Source organism: Triturus cristatus, chromosome 11 (assembly GCF_964204655.1).
Source record: "Triturus cristatus chromosome 11, aTriCri1.1, whole genome shotgun sequence".
Taxonomy (NCBI): domain Eukaryota; kingdom Metazoa; phylum Chordata; class Amphibia; order Caudata; family Salamandridae; genus Triturus; species Triturus cristatus.
The window spans coordinates 179,359,662-179,380,040 of NC_140594.1; the positions used below are offsets into that span (position 1 = coordinate 179,359,662).

The 20,379-nt window shown below is 50.2% G+C and overlaps 1 protein-coding gene across 17 annotated transcripts in view; it reads right to left on the reverse strand.

The window, feature by feature from the left end:
• Window positions 1-20,379, reverse strand: part of ATXN2 (ataxin 2) — a 1,509,788-nt gene that overhangs the window by 138,837 nt on the left and 1,350,572 nt on the right. For all 17 annotated transcript variants that reach the window (XM_085634791.1, XM_085634789.1, XM_085634788.1 and 14 more), the window contains one exon: window positions 7,826-8,050. In XM_085634791.1, coding sequence (XP_085490917.1) covers window positions 7,826-8,050 — 225 coding nt within the window. The remainder of the gene's footprint in view (window positions 1-7,825; window positions 8,051-20,379) is intronic.

The following is a 20,379-nucleotide window of genomic DNA, read 5'->3' on the forward strand; positions in this document are numbered from 1 at the left end:
CACGTTGTCAGGGTAGACTGAAAGGTAAGGGGGCTTAGACGACAAGGCCTGCAGCTCACTTACTCTGTGGGCAGATGTAACTGCTACAAGGAAGTCTGTTTTCAAGGTGAGAAGCCTGAAGGGACAATTGTGTATGGGATTGAAAGGAGCACACGATAAAAAAAGTTAAAACCAAATGAAGGTCCCACTGAGGTATAATGAATGCTGAAGGCGGGAAGAGAAGAGTGAGACCCTTAAGGAACCTACGTACAATAGGGAACCTGAACAAAGAACGTTGATTAGGCAACCAGATGAAAGCAGAAATGGCAGACAGATAGCCCTTAAGAGTGCCCAAAGTAGAGCCCTTCATTCAAGAGAAAGCATGAAAAGCAGAACCTTCGAAAAGGGGCAGAAAAGGGATTATCAGATTTTTATTCACACTATGACACCATTTTTGTTCCAATGGTATGCGTACACCGTCTTGGTGGAGGGATACCTGGCTGCCAAGATGACAATACAGACTTCCGGAGGCAGGTTGAAAGCGGTCAACTGCTGCAGCTCAATCTCCATGCATGAAGGCAGAGAGTGGACAGGTTTGGGTGGAGAACCCTCCCTTGCTGCTGCAACAGAATATCCTCCATCAGGGGTAGCCTGATCGGAGGATCGATGGTCATGCTCAGAAGTTCAAAACCAGACTGTCTGTGCCCAGTCTGGAGCCACAAGGTTGACTTGGGCCCCATTGTTCTTGAGAAGTCTGGATAAGAGTGGTATGGGCGGAAAGGCACACAAGATGCATGATCTCCACTTGAGACGAAAAGCATTTTCAAGCGAGTGCTGCCTTGGAAACGCCAGCATGCACAACGGCTGACATTACGTATTTTCGGCAGTGGATAATAGATTTAACCAAGCCGTTCCCCAATGCTGAAAGAGATCTTGCACCACCTCCGGATGGAGACGCCATTCGTGATCTGCCACGCATCTTTGGCTGAGTTTGTGTGCTCTTGCATTCCAAGAACCTGCAAATGTTGAACCAGCAGAGATATGCCCTGGCATTTCAGCCATGTCCAGAGACGCAGGGCCTCTAGAAAAAGGGTCCAGGACCCCACCCCGCACTGTTTGTTGCAGTATCATATACTGGTGGTATTGTCCATGAATCTAGTGTATAAAAAAAAAGGGCCCCCTGTAAATAATCAGTACTCCTATAACAGGGAAATTATTCATGAAAGAAATAACATTTCTAGGCAGTGAACATTAATTTTATAAGTTGAAATCAACATAAGAAATCTAATCAATTGAGACAGTGTACTCTCATATAGATAAAAATATATAAATCTTTTTATTAATTTAAATAAAAGTCAGACAGTGTATACATACAGATGCTGCAAACAAGTCACAAAAAACAAACTGGACGACAGATTAATCGTAATGACAAAGGGTAATACATCAAAAAGAATACATAACATAGATAAAATACTACATGTAATGGCTTGTAAAACAGTGAGAGGTGATTGTTTCAGTAGAGAGATGTAATTTTCAGACTTTTATTTAAATTAATAAAAAGATTTATATATTTTTATCTATATGAGAGTACACTGTCCCAATTGATTAGATTTCTTTCAGGTATTGTCCATGAACACTTGTAACAGCCTGTCCTTAATGGGGGATGGAAAGGTTTTCAATGTCAGGTGGATCGCCCAGAGTTCCAACATGTTGATGTGGAGTCCAGATTCTGCCAGACACCAGAGTCCTCTGATCTCCACCTTGGCCGCCCCATCCCAGGAGTGACACATCTGTCATTACTGCGAGATCTGGTTAGGGAAGGTGTCTGCCTCTGACCTACCTAATCATGGTTTGTAAGTCACCACTGCAGATAGTTCGTAGTTCCCTCAGAGATCTGGGCCAGGTCAGAGAGATTTCCCTGATGCTGTGCTCACTTGAACTTCAGGTTGCACTACAAAGCCAACACATGCCATCTGGCATGTGTCACTAGCAGGATGCAGGAGGCCATGAGGCCCAGCAGCCTCAGAGTCAGTCTCACCGAAACCCAGCATAGAGACTGAAATATCGGTATCATTGCCTAAATATCCCGGACTTGCTGCTCGCAAGGATAAACCCCAAATTTCAGAGAGTCCAGAACAGCTCTGATGAAAGGCATTGTCTGAAATGGAGTCAGGTGTGACTTCGGCACGTTGAAAGTGAACCCCAGTGAGTGCAGGAGGTTCGCTATAGTCTGGAGATGGGCGACAACAGCCTGGGGCAAGCCCGACTTCAGTAGCCAGTCATCGAGGCAGGGGAAGACAGGCACCCCTGATCTCCGCAGATAAGCTGCAACCGCCGCCAATACCTTGGCGAACAGCTGAGGAGCGCTGGTACGGTCAAATGGAAGCACAGTGAACTGAAAGTTTTCATGGCCTACCATAAACAGCAGATAGCGCTGGTGGGCAGGCAGGACATGAATATGAAAATAAGAGACCTGTAAGTCCAACAGTACTATCCAGTCTCCTGGGTCCAGGGCATCCAAGACCTGAGCTAAAGTGAGCATTTAGAATTTCTCCTTTTTGAAGCCTTTATTGAGAGTTTGGAGATTGAGGATAGGGCGAAGGCCCTTGTCCTTTTTGGGAACCAGAAAATAGAGGGAATAACAACCACCACAGCCTATATCTGGCACCGGAACTCTCTCTATGGCTCCCTTGGCCAAAAGAGCCAAGATCTCTGCGCAGAAAAGTGACAGATGATCCTCCGTCATCCAGTTGTGAAATGGTGGCAAGGGGGTGGGGGGAGTGGTAAATTTGATGGGGAGAGTGTAGTCTCGAAGGAGACGGAGTAGCACCTTTGGAAAATCTGGAAAACGCAATGGTCCGATGTTATGAACAGCCAGTGGGGCAGGTGATGGCGAATCTTGCTGCCAACTGGGTGCCCATGATGGTGAAGGGGCAGATTAGGAGGGTTTGGAGGTTGTAGCAGCAGGGGGTGGTAAACTGACCAGACTGCTGGCCACCAGACCCATGAGGTATGTGGGTACTGAGCCCTCAAACACGCTGAGGCTAGGGAGCCTGAGTGACACAGTGGTTGGGCTGGAATTGTCGTGGCTGGAAACCACTTCCGTAGCCACGAAGGGAGTGAAAGGCAGATTGGGTTGGACATGAGGCCGTAGAGAAGCGTAAGGACCTGGCTGTGGCACAAGAATCCTTAAAGTGCTTGAAAGCCAAATCTGCCTCGTCTACAAAGAAATTGATGCCATTGAACGGCATATCTATGAGGGACGTCAGGACATCCCCTGAGAAGCCAGATGTTCTCAGCCAGGCATGGCGCCTAAGGGCCACTGTTATGGAAACTGCTCTGCTCAGCAAGTCGCTCATGTCAAGTCCGCAGCGAACTGTGAACTTTGCTGCATCCCTCCCGTCGGTGATAGCTTGAAAGAGTAGAGTCTGGGCCTCCTCCAGGATCTGTGGCAACACTTGTGCAACCGTATCCCACAAAGTGTGGGAATAACAGCCCAAAAGGCATGCGGTGTTCAAAGTCCGCAAAACCATGCTAGCGGAAGAAAATATTTTCTTTCCATGTGAGTCTAGACTCTTTGATTTCCTATCTGAGGGAGCGGTAGGGGAAGCACCTTGAGTTGTGGAGGCTTGGACCACCAAGCTTTCAGGGGTATGGTGTTGGATGAGGAACTTTGAGTACCCAGGTGCAGGTGATGGCGGCGTGAAATCTTCCTATTCATGGGAGCCCCTGTATTGGGTTTGGACCATGTACCCAAAAGGACATCAGCGAGGGAGTCATTCAACAGGAGTAAGGGTTCCGACGTGGAGACTCCTAGCTGTAGCACTTCCATCAAGAGATTAGTTTTGACTGCCACCATGGGCAACTGAAGGTAAAGGAACTCAGCCATCCTATGCACCACCATTGTGTAGGATGCTCCCTCCTCCACAGCAATGGTAGGAGGAGGAAGCAGGCCACTATCTGGAGAAGTTTCCAGACCGCGAAGGTCGGAGTCTGGTATGACGATGGGACAGCAGCGCCAGGGGACATCGGTGCCAGGGACGGTTGAGATTGCTTGACAGGCAGCAGTCAGAGATCAGTAAAGGATGCGTGGGGTCCCAAAGCTGCGTCGTTGGAGTCAGACCGCCCAAAGGTGAGGCGCATGGCTTAATAGAAGTCTCTTAACTGGAAGGGGGTCGCTCCAGCCTTCAGAAATTTGCAAAGGCGCAGAATCTCTCCAGGAGTAGGCTCTGGAGAATGAGGCCTAGAGTGCCATGGATCCCTCGTCTTGTAAGCCGTCAGGCTGCGAGCAGCTTTAGTGACTGCTCCCTCAAAGCCTTCGGAGCTATGGCCCAGCAATTGGAGCACACCTTGGTGCCGTGGTCAAGCCCCAAAAGCACACGAAGTGCAGGTCCATCATCGACATCCGCCGGTGACAGGAGTCACAGGGCTTAAAATCCGACCTGCGCAGGAACATCCTTGACACATCAGGAGGTAAACCTCAAAAAGTTGACGAAATATCGAAAAAAGGCCTGTCAAAAAGTGACAGAGGTATCTCTTCTACGGATCAGCGCTGGCTGGTGCAGAAAGAAAAGAATTGATGTCAGCGCACCTGGGAGGCGTCTACATAAGTCCCGAGATGTAATTTCCAGTGTGGACGCCGCCGACCGCGGAGCCGATCGACACCACCTACCAGCGTGCAGACGTACTGCTCACAAAAAATCTTCTGTATCCATTCTGACACCTGGGGAAAGTCTGAGGTAAGAGATCTGCAGCTAGAAGGTATCGATCAGATATGAAGCGTGGCAAGATACCTGGGCAAGCAAAACTAAATTCTGTGCCCCACCAGACTAATACAGCCAAGTGAGGGCTACAGCTTGACTACGGCTGATGAGGACGACTACTTCACCGGTTGGTGATTCCGGGATTCTGTCACCACCTTTTTCTTTGGAGCCACAAACAAATTGTACTCGTTGTGAGGATCGCCTCTGTCTGTGGGAAAGGTCACTCAAGTAACTCCAGAACTTACAGTACCGGAGTCTGAACAGGTGAGATGGGGAAGGTAACCCCAAGGAGTGAGCTGTGGCATGGCTATTCTTAAATTCACCCCATGGTTGAATTTACCTTTTCACCTAAGAGCCTGCCTCCCTCAAAAGGCATGTCCATCAATGGCGCTTGGATGTTCCTGGGGAACCCAGCAGTAGGAATCCAGTCACGTCTTCTGAAAATGACTTGGTGCTCAAGGCCTGACCGTCAGTCCATAATATTCAACCTTACCTTCAGGATGTAATGCCCACCTTGTGCAATCTGGGCAAAAACAGACTGAAAATCCTGAGGGCGAACGGGTAAGATCTTGCTCACCATATCACAATGCGCGTTTGCTGTGGCCCAAGTGGCATACAGCGTTCACCATTTGCCTAGGGGATCAGACCTTTGGACTCCTTATCTAGAGAAGTAGTAGGGAAAGCATTAGAGTTCACTTTGTTCAACAAAGCTTGCACAAGACTCTCCAGAGATGGTTTTGGCTTCCAGTATGATGTGATTCCAGGAGCAAGTTGAGCAACTGGGTGGTGCAGACAAGGATTGGATAATGCTGGCAAAAGAGCCTCAGACAGGGCTTCTTAAATAGCAGCAAGGACTCAATGATCGATAGCCCTGGCTTTAAAGTCTCAGACAGCAAGTTTGCTTTAGCCCCACCTGTAGGCAACTGTAACTCCAAAAACTTGAGGCCCTGCATACAACCACCAGAAATGATTCACTCTTTGTATGGGGGCCAGGGGAGGAGTCCAAGTCAGTTTCAGGCAAAGTGTCTAAACTAATTGAATTCTGAAGGTCACGATAGAGGCCAGCATCAGTAGAATGAGGGTAGAGCAAATTCTCTGCCTCCTAATTGTCATCTTTGTTAAGAACTATTTCGAGCCACTGGACTGCATCAAAAACAGAACCGAAAATGGCTTTCAACCAACCTCCATCCATACTGGTGTCAGAGCAATGGAAAAGTAGGGGAATCCTACCGCACCAATGGCTGTGCTTTAGTTATTTCACTGTACAACATAAAGATCTTGCTGAAGTTGGCTCTGGAAACAGGACAGATGTGTCTGGTCGTAGTCAGAGGCTAGCACCTAACTGTTTTGTGGTTTTCCTCTGCTGTTAGTAGGCGCTTTCGTACTTTGATAGAAAGTGTGATTCGGTTCATGTTCATGTTGCTTCTGCCAAACGTGTGTTTAAAAGCACTGGTGGAAACACCTTCTCCCACATAACTTGAGCTGCACTCTGAGGCACTGCATTGAGGCTGCTACACTGAAGGAAGTGGTTCCCACCATGTGGAGTCAATAATTTCATTGGCCCTTTGCAAGAGTCGTACCTAAGTGGAGTCTGTTCTCTTACCAAGAAGACACAGCTTAGCCCGCAGGCCAACTCCTTTCTCTCTGAAACTTCTGTAGGGCATCACATGCCATCTGTCATGCTAGTAGGGTGACTACACAAGCGTAAGATTTATTTTCACCGCAAGAGAAAAAGAAAATTACTAACCCAGGGAAAAAATGAATTTGGAGGGTGACATCTTATGAAATCAGATGAAGTCAAAAAAACTAATTACAGCATACCTACTGACAAAATGAACTGAAACATAAAATAGGTTAATTGTGCTCCGGGATGCTTGCTAGGAGTATTGAAAAACTGAGCTGCCTGACAACTCAGCATTATGATATAGTAGAGCTTTAGTATAATTGAATTGAAGGACACAGTGGTATTCTCAGTCACATGTACTTTGCCTGAATGTATAAAAATGGCTTTGCTTAGAAAAAAAAGATAGAAAATGCTTAATTATATATGTGTTCTTTTACAAATGTTAAAAAAAGAAACATTTTATACATCAAAATGTGTTCTGTGACTATGCATAATTTTGATTTTAGTTATGAGTTCAAAAATCCCAGCATGATGGTTTCATACATGAAATAGGACACTTAGAGGCTACGGTCATACTTAAACACATCTATATGTTTTCTCTCCCTTCACCCTGATTAAAAAGTGCTCGTGGTTTAAAGTATTGCACATTTTGAGACCTGTGGCTTCTGTAGAACATTTGTCTCTTGTAAAGAGTCATATAACAGAACCCTGGCAGTTATCAAGATGCCTGTATGTGGGTAGTTAATATTCAATTTAGGCCTAATCTTATTCCTACTGACGTATGAATCACACAATGAGGGATCAGGGTATATTTTCTCTTCAACTTGGATCGATCATACTGGTGCTAAAAGCCATCCACCTCAGAAACTAATGGGGTTTCTTCTTTCATGGCCAACAAAACTGCCATACTAGTTTTATGTGCCGGAGAATACGTTTCGGCATTTCTAAACGACGTACAAGATTGCTCATAATGAGCTGAAAGAAGACCCTGAACACACAAGTTGCATTTATTCTTGATGGCAACCTGGGCAAGGCGGCCTATACAAACCTTTATTAAAATGGTTTACATTGTCAACCCTCTCCAAATTCTTAATAAGCTAAATCAAAACTCCCTTTTCTCCTCTCACTCCACGTCAAGCTTCATCTTGGACCATGTCAACAAATCGGCATCTCTCGGCCGTTGGATGTTGCACAGAAAGAATAAAGTCTGCACAACATGAATTCATTTGAGTTAATGAGTTAAGGAATGCTATGGAGAAGCAGAAAATAGTGCAGTCAAAACAAAGGGCATATTTGGTGTTCTGCCCAACATTGCACTAGGTATTGCATCAGTACATGCCCAAAAGTTGATGCAAATGACTATTTAAGATCTATCAAACACATTTCAAGCCGAACCGCTAGATAACAGGCATATCTAAAATCAACATATTGCAATAGACCATACCATAAATGTCTTTACCTGCTGTACATGTGCCATATGTGGAGCATTACTATAGGCTTGCTGAACATGTGAAGGATGAATTGTAAAGACAGTCTGTTGTGCTGGGAAGTTATTTTGCGGAGACTGGTTACTTGAACCTGGTGTCATGGAAGGTGGCGTTGGTGCAAGACTAGCATGATAAATTGCAGACTGCTGCTGTTGATTTGCTAAGTGAAGCGCCTGAGCTGCTTGATGTTGATGGTGCTATAAAGAAAACAAAGTGAAAGAAAATCAAAAGATATGCAAAATAAATGTAACTACAACAATCTTTCAATGTCACAAATCAATCAACATACAAGAACAAACACAGGCTAAAACAAGAAAGATGCTACATATAACACTCCTTCTTGGCATATGATCCGCTAGACAAACATCTTTGTAATTAACAAAGTGCTTAAGAAAGAAGATCGGTTAACTTGCTTCATAACAACTGTTATAATGAACAAGTTACTTACCTTCGGTAACGATGTATCTGTAAGAAACATTAGTTAGTTAGATTCCTCACCTTTGAATATCCCCAGGCGTCAGGCTGGATCCGGAAAGATTTTTCGTCAGCAATACCCCTTGCGCGCCGCTAGGCGTCGTCTGTGGCGTGCGCCGGAATGACGTAGTCGGAGTACTTAGACGCCGCCCTCGTGCGCTGACGTCAGTTCTTGTACATAGCTTTCCGCGCCAGGAACGCAGAGCCATGCAAGAGACCGACACTGGTGCCAAAAAATCTAGGGCCTTTGAAAGGATAGCCTTAACACTAGATGTCGGTTCGCAGAACGGGGAGGATGGGTGAGTCGGTGAGGAATCTAACTAACTAATGTTTCTTACAGATACACCGTTACCGAAGGTAAGTAACTTGTTCATCTGAAAGAACCACGTTAGTTAGATTCCTCACCTTAGAATAGATAACCCAGCAATACCAACCCCGGTGGTGGGTCTGCGAACCAAGATCACACCAAAAAGTCCTGGAGAACAGAACGGCCAAAGATGCCATCTCTCCGGACTTGGCTGTCCAGGCAATAATGCTTGGCAAACGTGTGCAGCGAGGCCCACGTTGCTGCCTGACAGATGTCCTGCAAAGGGACTCCCCGTCCCAGGGCAGTAGTAGCCACTGTGGCCCGGGTGGAATGGGCTCTCAGCCCTACAGGAGGGTCCTTTTTAGCGAAGGAGTAACAAGCCTTTATACACAATATGACCCACCATGAGATGGTCCGCTTGTGTACTGCCCTTCCCTTCTTAGCACCCACGTATCCAACAAAAAGCTGGTTGTCCACCCGGAACTGTTTGGTGCGGTCCAAATAAAAGGACAGCAGAAAGGAGGATTGGGAAGTCGATGCCTGTATAAACAGACTCTCGTGAGTGGGGTGTTGGGAAAGAAAACTGGGGTCGCCCGGAGCAGGGCGGTGGCGCCGGGCCACCTTCCGATCCACAGGAGGTACTGTGAAGGGCTTGGACCAGGTGCCCTGCAGAACGTCTATGAGTGCCTCATTGAACTGCAGCAGAGGCTCTGTGGAGCTTACTGACGGTTGAAGCACTTCTGTGAGGTCGTTAGTCCTCACGGCCACAGCAGGCAACTCCAGCCCAAGGGCATCGGCCGCCTTGCGCAGCACCACTGAAAAAGCTGCACCTTCCTCAGATGAAACCAGCGTCCAGGGAGGTGTCCAGACCACTGGCATCCCCCAGTTTGTCTGGCCAGTCCTGTGAAAGTTCGGCCTGTCTGGCCATAGGGTTCTCAGACCCCTCTCAGTCGCCCCCGTCATCCGATTCCTGATAAACAGGAAGAATAACCGGAGCCGGGTGGTAGATGAAATGCTCATGCATCGGTGTCGGATGCGGCGTCGAGCAGAGCCGCACCGGCGCCGGGCCCGGACCGGGGCTAAACCGGGGAATGGCAGCGTCCGGGGATGGCGCCGGGGGTGGAACCGGTGTCGGCGCCGGCAGAGGAGGCGTCGTGAGATCGGCCGGCGCCGGCAGAGATCCAAGCCTGGATCCATCGGGGACCTGCAGCGTTGGAACCGAAGTCGCTGACGGCGCCGGGGCCGCCGGCTCGCGAGGTCACCCAGTCGAGCCCGCGGGGCCCGAAGGCGCGCCGGCAGGCGTCGACGGCTTAGCCAGGCCCCTCATGGCCGAGAGGAAGGCGCTGATCTCCGCCGGAGTCGCGTCAGTCCCAGGGACCGGCAGGAATGAAGACGGCCGCGGCTCCGATGGAGACGGCCGCGGCTCCGACGGAGCCGCGGGGGTGGGACCACCCTGACCCTCGACCGAGTCGCGCGACCAGCGAGGGGAGTCCGAAGAGCGGTGTCGCCTCTTGGACTTCTTCGAGCGCTTCGACTTACCCGAAGACTTCGAGCCCGACGAGCGATGATGGTGACTGCGGCTCCGCGACCGGTCCTTGGACCTCCTCCTGGACCGGGACCGTGAACGGCTCGGAGCAGAGTGCCAAAGCTCGAGAAACTTACGGGACCGCTGCCGCCTAGCCTTCGAGGTCAAGGCCAGACAGTCGAGGCACGACTCCACATCGTGGTCAGGCCCCAGGCAGTAAAGGCACCGGCGATGGAGGTCCGTCACCGACATCAGTCGATGACAGGAGTCACAGGCCTTAAAACCAGGCATCCTACCGGCACCAGAGTCGAGTCGACAGAAGACCAAAAAGAGTAAAAAAAGTTTAGTCAAAAAGTGACTAAGGGGTAAGCTCTTCCCGGATCGGCGTTGTCTGGCGCGGAAAAAAGAAGAACTGACGTCAGCGCGCGAGGGCGGCGACTAAGTACTCCGACGACGTCATTCCGGTGTACGAAGACGGACGCGGAGCCGCAGATGACGCCTAGCGACACGCAAGGGGTATTGCTGACGAAAAATCTTTCCGGATCCAGCCTGATGCCTGGGGATATTCAAAGGTGAGGAATCTAACTAACGTGTTTCTTTCAGATATAAACTGTCAGCTGATGCACTGAATGGATATTGTCTGTAGTGTTATTTCTCTATTCTGGTTTTTCAGATATGACATAATATCAAACGGAATGGGATGGTGCCCTTTTAAACTGTTGGGGCCAAGGATTATAAGTTTATTAATAAGAGCGAGTTACCCACTTTTGTATGAGCTCTGTGCATTTAATTACTCACAGATAGTTCAGGATCATCTAAATATCAGCTATTTGTCAATGTTTTAGGCAAATATACATATATATCTATATAAAATGGTACTTACCCAGTAAGCATCTGTTTGTGGCATATAGTGCTGTAGATTCACATACTTAGCATAAGTCCATCATCTAGTTTTGGGCTCGGAAGTATGCAAGTTGTTTTTCTTATGTGAATTACATTGCAAGTAAGATAAACTGCTGTTACCAGCCCCATATTGATTTGGTGGCTTAACATAATCGGTGCCAAAGTAATGTGCCTTTTAAGGAAAGCTTTCTTCCCAACCAATGTAAAGTAATGTAAGACATCAACAAAGCATTGTACAGTGCTTGTCAATCTGTAAGTCCTTTACATGAACGTAGCAGTCTCAGATCTATAATTGAAGCATATTTTCATGTACTTCTTTTCTGTCCCTGTACTTTTGCTCTTATGTCTTTGTTGAGTCTAGTATTGCCAGGCACAGAGTGGAAGGTATCCCAAAAATGTATAAGTTAACCATGTTTTAAAGTTTTGAGAATCAGTTATTGAACCATCTAGAATTCATGTATTTCTCCCTCCTTTCTGACTAGTCATTCAGTCTCAACCCTTGTAAACACTAATTCCGTGGGGCCCATATCAGGACTACGGTCTGCTTTCGGAGTGTGGGCTGGGAATCCTTTGCGACTAAGTATAGTTCTGGGTGATTTGAAAGCACAGTCTTGAGAGAACCCAGATATTGTAAGTGCTGCTCTGTTATTAATTTCTAATTTCTAATTTAAAACATTTCTAAAGCGCAGCGTACACCATGCGATTTCTTGGCGCTAGTAGGCAGGATCGGCAACTGAGGGAAAAGACAAGAGTGATGAGAATGAAGAGCTAAGCGGGGAAAGCCTGATTGAAGAGGAAGGTTTTTAAATCTTTGCGAAAAGAGAGGTACTGGGTAGCAGAACGGAGATGGTCGGGAAGGGAGTTCCAGAATGTTGGAGCCAAGGTGGAGAAGTTGGCCCCACCCCACTTTTTACGTGTGAAGCGGGGGATCTGAAGAAGGGACTTAGAGGAAGACCGGAGCTCTCTTGTGGGAACATAGGGTTTTATTAAAGAAGAGATAAAGGCGGGGGCAGTGCCTTGGCGGGCCTGGAAGACCATGCAGCCCGTCTTAAAAAGGGAGCGTTCTTTTACGGGAAGCCAGTGAAGCTCCCTGAGAAGGGGGGTGGAATGGTGATAGCGTGGGAGGCCGTAAACCAGCCGGGCCGCCTGGTTCTGGATCGACTGAAGTCTTCGCAGGCTGTAAGCTGGAATGCCATGATAGAGGGCGTTGGCATAATCCAGCTTTGATATCACCAGGGCGGCCATGATGATCTTGAGTGCCTGAGGGGAAAAGAAGCGGGAAACAGAGCGGATGGTGCGGAGAGTGAGGAAACAAGAGGAGACCACGGAGCTGATTTGTGGGTGAAGGGTGAGCTGATTATTCATTTTGACACCCAGTGTTTTGACCGTGGTTGAGGGGGAAGGTGCGGGCCCAAGAGAGGGGGGCCAAAAAAGAGAGTTCCAGGGGCTGGATGAACCACCGGTGAGAACCAACTCGGTTTTATCCGGGTTCAGCTTAAGGTGGTTGTGGTTCATCCAGTCCCTGATGAATGTCATGGTAGACTGGAAATTAGAGACAAAGGGGAGAGGAGGACAGATCAAAGATGAGCTGGAGATCATCCGCGTAGTTGTACACGGTGACCTCCAGCTGCTGAAGCGCGAAGATAAGAGGGAAGATATAGAGATTAAAAAGCAGGGGGGAAAGAGGATCCCTGGGGAACGCCGCAAGTGACAGGGAGGGGAGTGGCAGAGAAGACGCCTAGCCGCACTGCCTGGGTGCGGTCCCTCAGAAAGGAGGAGAGCCAAACCAGGGTTATTACCACTTACATTATTGCACAAATGCACATGAAGTCACTATTGAGCCATCAGTATATTTTTATTATTAAACATTTTTTATAATGACTATTCTGATGTTTCATGGAGTTTTTTGGCACTACAGACAGAGAAAGGAAACTAAAAAGATGGCAGGATCTTTTTAAGATGTTATATTGGTATTTTCTGGTATCAAGCTGAAAATAGTTTTGATTAAGCAGCCTGGACTCAGACTGGCAGATAATCACTGAAACTTTTTGTGAGGCAATTACCTTTAAGTTTTCTTTGGGAGAGGTAATCCCAGAAGTTCAGCCACCCTGCAAACCACTACCAGAAGGAGGCATTTTCCCTCCCATAGGAGGCCCTAAATGTGAATCCAGAGTGGACTCACACAACGTATCCAAGCCACTGGATATAAATCGAAACAAAGGTCACCATTTGCAAATTAGTTGAGGTGAAGAAAATTAGCTGCCTCCTTTGTCATCCTCAAAATGCGGGACTTGCTCAAGGCCGTAAATGGCATCCGATTCTGACCCAAAAATGTCACGCATTGCCAAAATGTTCTGTCGATGATATAAAGGGAATGGAGGGCAGTTGCCATCATCTGCTTTGATAATTGTGTACTTTGACATTGGGTGGGATCTAGCTAAAGATTTTCTGGATCGGAGGCTGCAGCTAGTACTGTCAGAATTGTAGGTGGCACCGATGGAGGACCAGTAGGCGGTGCAGCAAGGGGTGGAGACCAAGAGCACGGAAGGACCAGCCAGCATAGATGCAACTAGCGACCTAACAGGTACATAGGGCTAGAAGTTGCAAGAAAAATAGCAAAGAACTTAATCTGCAACATCGCCTTCTTAAAATAGTTGATGATAATGCAATATTACCAATTTCAGCAGAGGGTCCAAGTTGGACACAGAAAAAGAAATCAGGTGCCACAATGCCATCTGTGCAACTTCCCTCTAGTTTGGGAGTGCCTGGATTTCAAAGAGCCAGGTATGCATCTTGTGATTCTTCCTTGACTTGTCTTTCTACTTTACCTTAGGCCTACCTGGCGAGGGTGACCTCAACTGGTCTTGCTTCTAGTGTTACATGACATAGAGATTGCCACTTCTTTCCCTAATGGCCTTTGGAAGCATCATGAATCACTTGTTGCACAAGTTGGAGTCATGATTGGCCTGAGGCACCATAAGCAGACATCTTCTGGGTACTATCCCCGAAATCTGCGCCATAGAGGAGCTTGATGCACAAGTTACTACTTGTGCAACGATATATCTGTGAGAGACATTAGTTGGTGATAGATTCCTTACCTTAGAATATCCCCAGGCATCAGACTGGATCCGGAAAGTTTTTTGTAGCAGTACCCCTGTGCGTCAGTAGGTGGCTCCGCATCCGTCACCGGCATCGCAAGTGCCGAGATAACGTCACAGAGACTACTTAGGCGCCACCCATGACGTCAGTTCTGTACACGACTTTCCACGCCAGGACCGCAGAGCCATGCACGAAACTGACTACTGGTGCCATGAAACTAGGGTCTTGAAAGGGGGATGACTTTAACCCTAGAATCAGTACGCAGAACGGGGAGGATGGGTGGGGCGGTAAGGAATCTATCACCAACTAATGTCTCTTACAGATATATCGTTACACAAGTAGTAACTTGTGCATCTGAATGAGACACGTTAGTGATAGATTCCTTACCTTAGAACAGATACCCCAGCAATACCAACCCCGGAGGTGGGTCTGCGAATAGATTACACCAGAAAGTCACGGAGAACAGAACGTTCAAAGAAGCCGTCTCTCCGAACCTGACTGTCAAGGCAGTAATGCTTGGTAAACGTGTGCAGCGTGGCCCACGAAGCTGCCTGACAAATGTACTGCAAGGGGACGCCACGTCTCAAGGCAGTAGTGGCTGCAGTTGCCTTGGTAGAATGGGCACGCAGCCCCACAGTAGGCTTGCACTTAGCCAAGGAGTAATATGCTTTGATGCACAGAACGACCCACCGAGAGATGGTCCGTTTGTGCACAGCCCAACCTTTTTTGGCGCCCACATAGCCAACAAAGAGCTGGTCATCCACCCGGAACTGCTGGGTACGCTTTAGATAGAATGCGAGCGCACGTTTTGAGTCCAGACGGTGGAGCCTCTCTTCCTCCCTCGAACGATGCGGAAAGAAGGTAGGCAAAGTGATGGTCTGCCCGATGTGGAAGGGCGTAACCACCTTTGGCAAAAAAGAAGGACGGGTCCTTAACACCACCTTGCCTGGATGAACAGAAAGGAAAGGAGGTTTGGAAGAAAGAGCCTGGAGCTCGCTCACTCACTCACTCTTCTGGCAGAGGTGATAGCGACCAGGAAAGCAGTCTTAAGAGTAAGAAGATGCAAAGGACAGGTATGAAGGGGCTTGAAAGGAGCGCACAGTAGATAGGTCAAAACGAGATTCAAGTCCCATTGAGGTATGATGAACGGCACAGGAGGAAACGTGTGGGTAATGCCTTTAAGGAAACGGTTAACAACCAGGGACTTAAAGAGAGAAGGCTGATCTGGAAGCATCAAAAAGGCGGAGATGGCCGAAAGATAATCTTTGATAGAGCCCAGAGCAGAACCCTGCTGGGCCAAAGAAAGAAGGAACAGAAGAACTTCAGAAAGAGGGGCAGAAAGGGGATCCACAGCCTTTGCTGTGCACCATGCCACAAACTTGTTCCACCTGCAGGCATATATACCGTTTTAGTGGAGGGACGCCTGGCTGCCAGAATGACATCACAGACTTCGGGAGTAAGATCGAAGGCCGTCAACTGCCGCCGCTCAATCTCCACGCATGGAGGTGGAGGGTGGACAGGTTCGGGTGGAGGACCGTCCCCTGCTGCTGCGACAGAAGATCCTCCCGAAGGGGCAGACGGATCGGGGGATCGATCGCCATGCTGAGTAGCTCGGGATACCAGTACCTTCGTGCCCAATCCGGAGCCACAAGGATGACTTGGGCCCGGTCGCGCGGAATCTTCTTCAGCACTCTGGGCAGAAGTGGTATAGGCGGAAAGGAGTACAACAGACCGCAACTCCAATCGCAACGAAAAGCGTTGCCGAGCGAGTGCCGCCTTGGAAATTCCAACGCACAGAACTGATAACATTGCGCGTTCTCTTCGGTGGTGAATAGATCTAACCAAAGCTCTCCCCACTGCAGAAAGAGACCTTGCACCACGTCCGAGTGCAGACGCCATTCGTGATCCATCAAGCAGCGGCGGCTGAGTTCGTCCGCCCTGGAGTTCAAAGGACCTGCCAGGTGTGGAACCACCAAGGTAATGCCTTGATGTTCCAGCCACGTCGAGAGGCGCAGAGCCTCCTGACATAGGGTCCAGGACCCCACCCCGCCCTGTTTGTTGCAATACCAAATGGCGGTGGTGTTGTCCGTGAACACCTGCACCACACTTCCCCGAACAGAGGGAAGGAATGCTTTCAGTGCAAGCCGGATCGCCCGAAGCTCCAAGAGGTTGATATGAAGCCGGGACTCCGCCGGAGACCAGAGTCCTCTGATCTCCGCCTCTCCCAAATGGCCTCCCCAACCCAAGAGGGACGCATCCGTCACCACTGTGTGCTCCGGTTGGGGAAGGGAGAGGGATCTGCCACTGACCCAATCGCGATTCGTGATCCACCACTGCAATTGTCGTGCAGTGCCCTCCGAGATCTGGACATGATCGGACAGGTTGCCCTGATGCTGCGCCCACTGAAACTTCAGGTCCCACTGCAGAGCCTGCATATGCCATCTGGCATGTTGCACTAGCAGGATGCAGGAGGCCATCAGGCCCAGGAGCCGGAGGGTCATCCTCACTGAAACCCGGGACAGAGGCTGAAAGATCGGAATCATAAGTCTGAATATCCCAGACTCGCTGCTCGGGAGGATAAACCCGAAACAGCGTCTAATCCAGAACCGCGCCGATGAAGGGGAGCTTCCGAGAGGGACTCAGGTGCGACTTCGGTACGTTGACGGAGAACCCCAGCAAATGCAGGAGGTCGGCCGTAGTCTGGAGGTGGTTGACGACTGCCTGGGGCGAGCCCGCCTTCAACAACCAGTCGTCGAGGTAGGGGAAGACTGACACCCCCGACCTGCGCAGGTGAGCTGCGACCACCGCCTTCACCTTCGTGAATACCTGAGGGGAACTGGTAAGGCCGAAGGGGAGCACGGCAAACTGAAAACGCTCCTGGCCTACCGTGAATCGCAGGTAACGCTGGTGGGCCAGCAGGACGGGGATGTGAAAATATGCATCCTGCGAGTCCAACGCTACCATTCAGTCTCCAGGGTCGGGGGTATCCAGGACCTGAGCCAGAGTCAGCATTTTGAACTTCTCCTTCCGGAGGAAGCCATTGACAATTCTGGAGGTCCAAGATGGGGCGCAGGCCCCCTTTGTCCTTCTTGGGGACCAGAAAGTAGTTGGAATAACAACCACGTCCTACTTCTGGCCCAGGAACGCGCTCGACGGCCACCTTGGCCAAGAGGGCCGTAACTTCCTGCTGGAGAAGCACCAAGTGATCCCCTGATATGCGGTGGCACCGAGGTGGCATGGCTGGAGGGGAAGACTGAAAGGGAAGAGAATAACCCTTGCGGATGATCTGCAACACCCACTCGTCCGATGTGATATCGCACCAGTGGTGGAGGTGGTGGCGGACCCTGCCACCCACCGGCGTGGGGTGCTCCACAAAGCTCGGATTAGGAAGGTTTGGAGGTAGAAGCAGCGGGGGCGGAGGTGGACTGCCCCCGATGCTGATTCCCAGAGCCGCCCCTGCGGAAGCCGCGGCCGCGCTGAGGCTGGTTCTGCACAGGCTTGTTGAAGGAACATGCCTGGGCGCCCCTGCCTTGGCCACGAAAGGAACGAAACCCAGGAGTGGCTGGGCTCTTTGTGGAAAGACCCAAGGACTTGGCCATGACCCGCGAGTCCTTAAAGCGCACTGTCAGCCTTATTGCCAAACAGGCGAGTGCCATCAAAGGGCATGTCCATGAGCGAGCTCTGGACGTCAGGCGAGAACCCAGTGGATCGCAACCAAGCGTGGCGACGCAGCGCCACAGCCGTAGAAATCGCCCTGCCCAACGAGTCAGCGGTGTCCAAACCACACCAAATGGTGAACTTAGCCGCATCCTTACCCTCAGCAACTGCCTGGGAAAGCACAGCATGGACCTCCTCAGGACACTGAGGTAACACCTGAGCAACCGTGTCCCACACCGCGTGGAAATAGTGGCCCAACAAACAGGCGGTGTTCACCAACCGCAGCCCTAAGCTGGCCGACGAGAACAACCGCTTACCAAACTGCTCCAGCTTCTTAGAGTCCTTATCGGGTGGAGCTGTGGGAAAGGCACTCTGCGACGTTGAGGCCTGGATGACCAGACTCTCAGGCGTGGGATGAGTGGTCAGAAACGTGAGGTCATCAGGCGGTGACACCTGGCGACATTTCTATTCACAGGGGCACCTTTGGCCGGCCGTGACCAAGTGCCCAACAGGACATCGGTGAGGGCGTCGTTGAAGGGAAGCAGTAGCTCCGACAAAGTCGGAGCCGTCTGGAGCACCTCAGTAAGGAGGTTAGTTTTGAGGGCTACCGTAGGAAGATCAAGACTGAGGACCTCAGCAACCCGACGGAGCACCATCATGTAGTGTTGGAAGCATCCTCCTCCATCGTAGGCGGGGGAGAGCAAACCCTGGGTCAGAAGAGACATCGAGGTCGCTGGCATCCTCCAGATCGTCCAACCAGTCCTGCACGGAGTCACATTGACTGGCAAGAGGGTCCTCTGACCCCTGCCAGTCATCCTCCACCTCCGTTGCAGGAGGAACCTGTCGCGGCGGCGGAGCCGGAGAGTGGACGAACGGCGTTGGACGGCGCCGGCCGGGCGCCGTCTCCCAATGCGGATCCCAGGCAGGAACGGAATGGTCCTGGAATCGGGGCAAGGGGGGAACAAACGACACCCACTGCGGCACCTGAGGCAGAGCCGAGGGCGGCGCTGGGGCCGGAAGCGCCGGACCTCGTGGCGCTGGGCCCGTAGCCAACGTCGTAGGATCCTGTGGCGCCGAGGCTGGATCCGCCGGCGGTGCCAGCGGGCCAACAGGATCTGGACACGGGACCGCAGGGCCCGTAGGCGTGCCGGCGTGAGCCCGAGGCCTGAAAAGGAGGTCCATGGTGGCAAGAAACTCTTACACTTGTTTGGGAGTCGTCGACGGACCCGGGTAAGGCGGGTAGGCCGCAGGACTCCCAGGCTCCAAAGGAGGCCCCTGTCCCCCTCGTCCACATCCGAGGACGCTCCTTCGACTTCTTTTTATGTCATCGCTTACCGGAATCCGATGGCGAAGACTTGGAGCCCGAGGAGCGACGACTGCGGCCCCGCGAGCGGTCCCGGGAACGGTCCCTGGAGCGGCGTTGGGACGAGTGCCGGACCTCCAGAAGGTTGAGGCGCCGCTCCCTCAAGGCCTTCACACCATGGCTCGAAAGCCCCGGCAAGACCGGGAGTCATGGTCGGTCTCCAGGCAGTAGAGGCAAACATCATGGGGGTCTGCCACCGACATGTTGCGACGGCAGGCCCCACAAGACAAAGCCAGGCATCCCTACGTGTGCCAGGAGAAAAAAGGGGAGACAAAACGTCTCAAAAGAGTAGTCAAAAAGTGACTAACGTACGTGCTCTATCCGGATCTGCGCTTGCTGGTGTGGAAAAAGAAAGAACTGACGTCAGCGCGCATGGGTGGCGCCTAAGTAGTCTCTGTGACGTCATCTCGGCGCTTGAGACGCCAGTGACGGACGCGGAGCCGCACGACCCCACCTACTGACGCACAGGGGTAATGCTACAAAAAACTTTACGGATCCAGTCGGACGCCTGGGGATATTCTAAGGTAAGGAAACTATCACTAAAGTGTCTCTTTCAGATGGCATCACTTGTCATGCAAGAGTTATTGCAGGACCTAGTGGATCCAGTCTGTTAACTGGAGACATTCACAAGATAAGGAGTTTGTCCCTGACAACAGATGATGTATTATCCCTGCCTGGACTTTTATCTCTATTCCAAACCTGCTTTGGGAGCTGGCTAAGTATCAAAGGGCTTCTAAAGCTAAATTACATTTGGATAAATGAGAGGGATAATGCAATCCAAGATCAAAAGGGTGTCCTTGAGGTTCAGGGAACACCCCTGTTTAATTGAAAAAGAGTTCTTTTATCAACAGGGGTAGATTATCCGCACGCAGGACGTCGATGTCTCCCTGTTTTACTTTATGTGGACAATGCAGTCCTTATATCCAGGACCGCCAAGGGGCTCCAAACTTTGCTTGATGCTTTTTCTGACTTCATGTCGGAACGTGATTTAACTATCAATATTTCAAAATCTTTTGTCATGCAAGTGGGGATACGACCGAAACAAAGCTTTCAGTTCAGGGTAGGTATAGTTAAGGTACCTTGAACAGATGTCTTTTCCTACCTCGGGGTCATCTTGGACGACCAGCTTAAATGGGGACCGCTCAAACAAAGGAAGAAGGGGAACTTGGTGCGGGTGAACATGGCCATTTTTAACTTT